General features: G+C 48.2%; 1 protein-coding gene across 1 annotated transcript; it reads right to left on the bottom strand.

Annotated features, from left to right (window-relative positions):
- Window positions 1-124: 124 nt before the first annotated feature.
- LOC105893568 (BTB/POZ domain-containing protein 17) lies at window positions 125-6247 on the bottom strand. The gene is made up of 3 exons (XM_012819995.2): window positions 6154-6247; window positions 4157-4487; window positions 125-2015 (listed from the first exon to the last, which is right to left on the bottom strand). The coding sequence occupies exons 1-3, from the start codon at window positions 6245-6247 to the stop codon at window positions 938-940; spliced, it is 1503 nt and encodes a 500-aa protein (XP_012675449.1). The 3' UTR covers window positions 125-937.
- Between the last annotated feature and the right edge of the window lie 758 nt (window positions 6248-7005).

Raw genomic sequence — 7005 nt, 5'->3', positions numbered from 1 at the left:
TCGCACATCATTTCATTTCTACCAAGTGTATAACTTAATTCATTCACTGATTGGATAGATGACAGGTTAATGTAGTTTTCATGAGTCATGTAATATTCTGTAATAATGACATTAAGCACAATGGTTGTGTTAGCTGATTTTATTACAGTCTGAAATTATGGTACACCAACACAGAGACCAAAACTAGAAAAAAATAATTAACAGCAATTACAAATACTACTCTAATTTCTTCACATAGAAATTACATTTAAATGGTCATATTCTACTCCTTCTTGATTGGCTAAACTTCAAAACTAAGAAATTTAGGGATGACAATTGTTCTGTGAGGAGACCTTCTGTGGAGCACACTGCCTTGGCTATCTAAAACTAAACAAGATTTACTTTTTGTTTGTAAACATATATACAGTGTGTATTTACTTACTAAAACATGAATGCCTTCCACATGGAGATATTATAAAAAAAAAAGTAGCACCTAGAACCATGTTCAATTTTCATAATTGTCAAAACACAGTTACATCTCAATATGAAAGTCTGTTGTACTTTGTCTAGCATGGGCTATTAATCTAGTCATATCTGGTTTTGGGCACATTATAATATTCAATAATTTGTCTGGAACTTGTCCAGTTGCTTCTTGAACAGTCACCCTTGTATTTAGTAATTCTGATCCACCTTTGATGTTCCCACAAACCAGTGCCTTTTCATTTTAAAGCCACTTTATTTTAGCGTTTTGGAGGGATGGGGGTTGAATACATGGGTACTATTTAGTGTTACAACTATGTTCCCACAACCCTTCTTCAAAAAATACGAATTTTGTGATATGAGTGTAATACTGATTGAGGACCAACATTATTATCAAGCAAGCAATGCCACCACAGGGGTAGATTTAGGTTGTGTGTTGAGTTGGGTGGTGTGTGCGTGTGGGCGGTTGGGTGGCTCGTCACTTCTTGGTAGCGATGAGGCTCTGGTAGAGGGGCTTGACAATTATGTGGAGGTGGAGCGATCCGTTGGTGAGGTACTGAGAGGTGCGGTGCTGCAGGTCCGCCCCGGCCAGGAAGGCGCCGCTCTCCTCGGTGCTCTGGTGGAAGTTGTAGACGTGGCGGACCACCATCCTCCCGTGCCGCTTCATCACCACCAGCAGCGTCTTCTGGAAGCTCACCCCCGCCATGTCCGCGCTGGAGGTGGCCGGGGTGATGATGACACGCGGGCGCCCGGCCTCGAGCCGTGGAGGCGGCTGCATGGCGCCCTGCTCGGAGTACGGCGGCCTCAGGCTAAACGGCAGCCATCGGGGTGAGAAGAGCGCGTTCCAGGTGACGCGCTTGCCCGCGTCGTGCCCGCTTGGGCCCAGCTGCGTCTGGAAGCTGGCGCTACGGTCGTCGCGCGCCGGGTTGTTGATCACCCACGCCGAGCCCCATGCCGACGCCAGGTAGTTGCGCGGTGTGAACAGGCTGCAGTTGACGTCGAAGAACTTGGCTAGCTGCAGCGGCGAGGCCGAGTGGAACTGGTACGACATGTAGAGCAGGTCGCGCACCGACTCGCCGTAGCGCTGGAGCACGCGCGACTCGCGCTGCAGACGGAAGAGGTCGCGCGGCGCCATCATGGCGTAGCGGATGGAGCGCAGCGCGTTCTCCGCTGTCAGCCCGTCCGGGTCCTGGCGCTCCAGCCAGGCCTCGAGCGCCTCGAACAGCTCCAGCTCGCTCTGCAGCACCAGGTCGGAGCGCTGCAGCAGCGTCAGCAGCAGGGGGGCGCTCACCTCGGCCCACTCGCGGCTGCGCAGCACCGACGACAGGTTCCACGTCAGGTACTGCAGGCAGCTGTCGCGCAGTGCCTCGTCGCCCGACTGCTCGGCGTACTGGTACCAGCTGACCACGCGGCTGCCGGGGCGATCGCCGGCCAGGTTCTCGCTCATGTACTGGCTGAGGCCCTGGCGGAGGAGCGACACGTTGTACTTAGTGGCCAGACGGTGCAGGGTGGTGGCCTGGTCCAGACGCACAGAGATCTCACCGCAGTACAGGTATCTATGAGGACAAACCGCAGAAGAGGGGCAGGATGTCAATATTAGTATTAATGTTGATATAACATTGGTATTAAAGTCTAGAATAGGATAATAAAGGTGCAGAGTCTAGAGTAGGAAAATAGTAGCATTTTCAGGAGGAGGAGAATGAAAGGCACATTATTCAGCAGTACCTTAGCGTTGACTTAGCGTTTGATTTATGACTGCAGCAACACAGTAGTGAGATCCTATTCTTAGTCAAGAGTGGGCTGACCAAAGCTACGCAGCAAATCAGAACCTTCTTCCATTAGCAATCAGGAGGAAGGACTGAAATCAGCTTTGAGGATGGAACATAAAAGTCCAAGCTGCCACACACACACACACACACACACATACACATACATACATACATACATACATACATACATACATACATACATACATACATACATACATACATATCAGACAGTATCATACAAATCATCAGGTAAGCTAGCTGTAGGTTTAGTATGATGGCGTAATGTTGCATCATCGATCAGGCTGCCTTTACAATTACTTTTGCTGGTGACAAGACAAGTATATTTGTCTCTGCACAGCAACCATTTGGACACAGCTGCCACCCTCTGTTCACTATGCGGGTTATAGCAGGTCATTGTGAATGGAAATGTCAAGTGAGATCTGGGGTCTTGTTTTTTCCACAGTTCCTTTCCATGTCCCTGACTTGCCCACTTGGTTGGCACCTGACAGCCCAGGTGCCTTCTCCAATTATAGTCGCCCAGTGTCTGAAAAAAGCTCTATAAATAAAAAGGAGTATTTTCGTAATGAGTGTGTGTCTATCATGTAAGACACACACAAACTTGGTGTAAGAAAAGCAACCATGTTGACCTGATATGAACCACCCTCTCCCGGTTTGCACAGTGTTCAGGATGGGCCAGATTGCGGCGCTATTTTAGGGGCTTTATTCAGCATCCAAGGCACAGTGCTGTTTCCACGAAAGGGACACTTTTCTTTTCCAAGTGTCCAATAGACCACATTACATTTCTCTTCTCTTTCTGCTGAGTGCATGTCAAGTAGTATTTACTTGGAAATCGGTTTTCCTGGAATGGAATGTCAGTGTGCACCTATGCTGTTGTTAATAAATGTAATTTGCACCCTTTTAAAGTATACAGCGGTCGATATGTGCAGTGCCTCTCTCTCTCTCTCTCTCTCTCTATCTGGCAGTCCGCCAGTGCTGCACATTGATCTGGCCTCCTGCTGGACACTGAATCACTAGGCTTGTGCGTTTCCAAATATGGCCACTAGAGAGCGTCCTTTCCTATACCACAAAGGCCTTCAAGCTGCCTGTGCTTGCCTCTGTAAGGATGTGTGATTTGGCATTAGTTCAAAGCACCAGTTTGAGCTAACTTAATGCAGGATATGATATGAGAGAAAGAGTTTCCGTCCTCCGAGAGAAGGGTGGCTATTTGAGAGGAATATGTAGAATTATTCAGCCAGTATATTTCCAGAACTTTCATGTTAACAGATACAGGCAGTTTTGCACGATCTGGCATCTCATGCCCAGGCAACATGCCCAGGCAAAGAGGGAAACTTTGAGATTCTTCTCACTAATCTCTTTTTGTCTCTCTTTCCTTCTTCTTCCTATTCTCTGAGTTTCTCAGGCCCTGTATTCCTTATTTGACACAACTCAAGTCTCTCCCTCTCCCTCCCCTTTTCTCTCGTTCCCTCTCTGTCATGTCTTTCTTTCTCTCTCTTCCTTTCACTTCTCTTTGTTCCTTGGTTCAAAGCATCATGTAATCCACTGAAGACACACACACACACACACACACACACACACACACACACACACACACTCTCTGCCCCACTCTCTTTGTTCCCCCCTCTCACTTGCCTCTGTTCTCCTTCTTACACATTTTAAGATCATTTCCTCTCCACCCAAATACAGAGGGGTCTACAACAGTCCCTTACCCCTCTACTGCTCCCTCTCACATCTCCCAGTCCTCCCCTATTGTCCTCTCACCTGATGAACCTGTCAAAGACGGACACGCTCTCCCGGATGACCAGCGTGTGACCGGGGCGGTCCCTCTCCCTCCCCACTTATTGCCTCCCTCCCTCCATCCCTCCCTCCCTCTCTCACCATCCCCTTCCCTGACTCTTGCTTCCTCTCACCTGATGAACCGGTCGAAGACGAGCACGCTGTCGGCACTCTCCCTGATCACCAGCGTGTCGCTGCCGTCGCTGCCGCTGCTGGTGGTGGTGGTGGCGTTGCGGTTCCTCAGCATCTCCTCGAAGACGGGGCTCTGCAGCGCCAGCACCAGACCGTGGCCTCGGATCACCCGCACCTCGTCCGTGCCCACGGTCTCCAGCCGCAGCGTTACGTCGCTGCCATTGCCGCGCTCCAGCAGCTCGGCCAGACGCCACACCAGGCCCATTGTGTGGTCAATGCGGAAGCCGCCGCTGCCAATGACGATGTCTGGCAAGCCGTCTCCTGCGGATACGACTAAGAGGATGAGAGAAAGAGACAGAAAGATGGGGAGAAGAAGGGAGACTCATTTTCCAAGATGTAACTTGGGCGAGAGAGGTGTGCATGGATATTAAACTAAGGGTGTGACTAGAGAAGGGTGTCATCTTCAAATGCACCATGAAATATTTGTTTTCCATTGAGAAAGCGGATGAACACGTTTAACTAACAGCTCCTAGTGAGCCTTTGGTAGGTGGGAAGGACATGACAGGAGGATAAAAGAGAGTGAAAGAAAAGCGGACAAGAGAGAGAGAGAGAGAGAGTAAATGATAAGATGGAACTGTAAGGCGGTAAAGCAAGGAGGAATGAGACAAAAAGCGATATGAGGAAATGAAGAAAGATCCATTAAAAGAGGTGCCAAGTGACACAGCCCTGGGGAGGGACTAGAGGGAGAGAGAGGCAAGCAACGACAGGCGGGGATGAGAAAGATGAAAGTGAGAAAAAGAAAGAGAGCAAGAGAGAAAGAAAAGAGAGATGAGGGTTTCCAAGGTGACAGGCAGAGGAGGTAGCGTGGCACAGAGCCGGGAAAGAGAAATGATTAGGTGAAGGTGAAAGAGAAAGAGAAAAAAATGGAAGATGAACAGCAGAAAGAAGAGATATGATATAGGGAGATGACATGAGAGTTATGATGAGGTATTGGGTTGAAACATTGGGTTATAGGCAATTGAATACGTCGAAAAGACCAACAAATTGGAATGGAAAAAAGGATGAAAGAATAGAAGAATGACAAACAGGATGGAATAGTGAAAGCATAGATGTAAACTGAAACGAATATTGATGATAGTGATGTATCGATCAGACAGACTTCTACACAGCTGCTGTTTTCAGGCCAGCTATTTGCCTGCCTGCGGACTTTAATTAAAACCCACAGCGACCAACTGGAAATTAATTTGGCTGCTTAATTATCTGGGTTAATAGAGCTCCACAGTAATCAGTACATGGATGACCAGTATATCTAGAGAGATGTCTGTACTGGGGTCACCCTTAAATAGATAGCATATGGGTATTTATCCACAGATTCTCAGTCACCTCCCTAAAGTGCTTAGAGTGAATGCGGAGGTGTTCAGCTTTACTAAAATAAAGAAAATCACACTATTTGTAACATCTTCCCATGATATGTATAAAAAATAGTAAAGCCCAACGTTGACCAGTTAGTCTATGTATGTGTGTGAGAGTGTGTGTGTGTGTGAGAGTAAGGTCTAATCACATCTGTGCAGAGTGACATGTGTCAATACTGTGTCAATACAGTGGGTTATATATTATTCAAACAATTCAATCGTTGAGACTGGTCACATTCTTTTTCATTTAGCATCAAAGAAGTCTTCAGAATGAATCCTCAGACTGGCTGCCAGCACTGCTTGGATGGATTATTGTTAATAACATATGACCATGAATACAGAACTCCACTACAAAACGAACCAGGATTCTCCAGTTATTTCTCCAGCATTTTCAACCAACTGCCCTAAACATTTCTAGATGCAATATCCATATCTTTATCTCCCCGCTCTCCCACCTTTAAGTAACTTCTGAAATAAAGGGTTGCCTCTATCCAGATGCTATCATCCTCCTGACGGCCTCTCTCAGCAGCTCAGGCAGATCACCCCTCAGCTGGGCAGAGAGGGCAGGGGAGGTGAGGGTGCCTTACCTTCACCAGTCATCCGTTGGCCCAGACACGCAGCACCCCACAGGATGACCAGGCACATCGGCCCCAAGAACCGTCGCCCGTATGCTTCAAGCATCTCTTCCTCTTCTCTTTTTCTCGTCTTCAGGGCTTTCACTCCTCCACTTCTTTCCACTTCTGCTCTGCTCCTCCGATGGCTCCTGATGTTCCTCTTCCTCTTCCACCTCCTCCTCTTCCCTCTCGACTTCTCAGATGTCCTTGAGCCCTCCTAGTAAGTGTGTGTATGTGTGTGTGTGTGTGTGTGTGTGTTGGTCTCTCTGGTGTACTGAGCGGGTGTACTGTTCGACAGTTTGATCTGGTGGGGTAGGATGGGTGGCATCTGAATTTAGGGCAGTGGGATCTTCTAGGACACAGCTGGCCCCCATCCTGACGGCGTCCCATTGATCGGTGCGGCTGGGTAAAGTGCATGTGTTTGTGTGTGGGTAGGGTGTGTGTGTGGGGGGGGGGGGGGGGGAGTTGTCACTATGACAACGGCTTTGATTTTGAGTTTTTTCTCCTGACTGACCTCCGCTGGGTGAGTGTTTGACACAGGGAGAGCACTTGGCCAACAGAACGGGGACATGAGTGTATGCGTGTGGATGTATGTGTGTCTGTTTGTGTGTGTGTGTGTGTGTGTGTGTGTGTGTGTGTGTGTGTGTGTGTGTGTGTGTGTGTGAGTGTTCACTCGTGCAAATGTGCTGGTCTGTGTTAATGATCACTCACTGTGAGCAGCGATGAAAACATTGATGGGGGGTACTGCAATTGACACTCAATTGGCTGACTTGCAAACTGAGGCAGCTAGAAGAACTGACAGTATCAGACACATCATCTCAGTCT

This window comes from Clupea harengus, chromosome 23 (assembly GCF_900700415.2).
Source record: "Clupea harengus chromosome 23, Ch_v2.0.2, whole genome shotgun sequence".
Taxonomy (NCBI): Eukaryota; Metazoa; Chordata; class Actinopteri; order Clupeiformes; family Clupeidae; genus Clupea; species Clupea harengus.
Note: the sequence above shows the minus strand (reverse complement) of the source record. Positions and strands in the feature narration are given on the sequence as shown.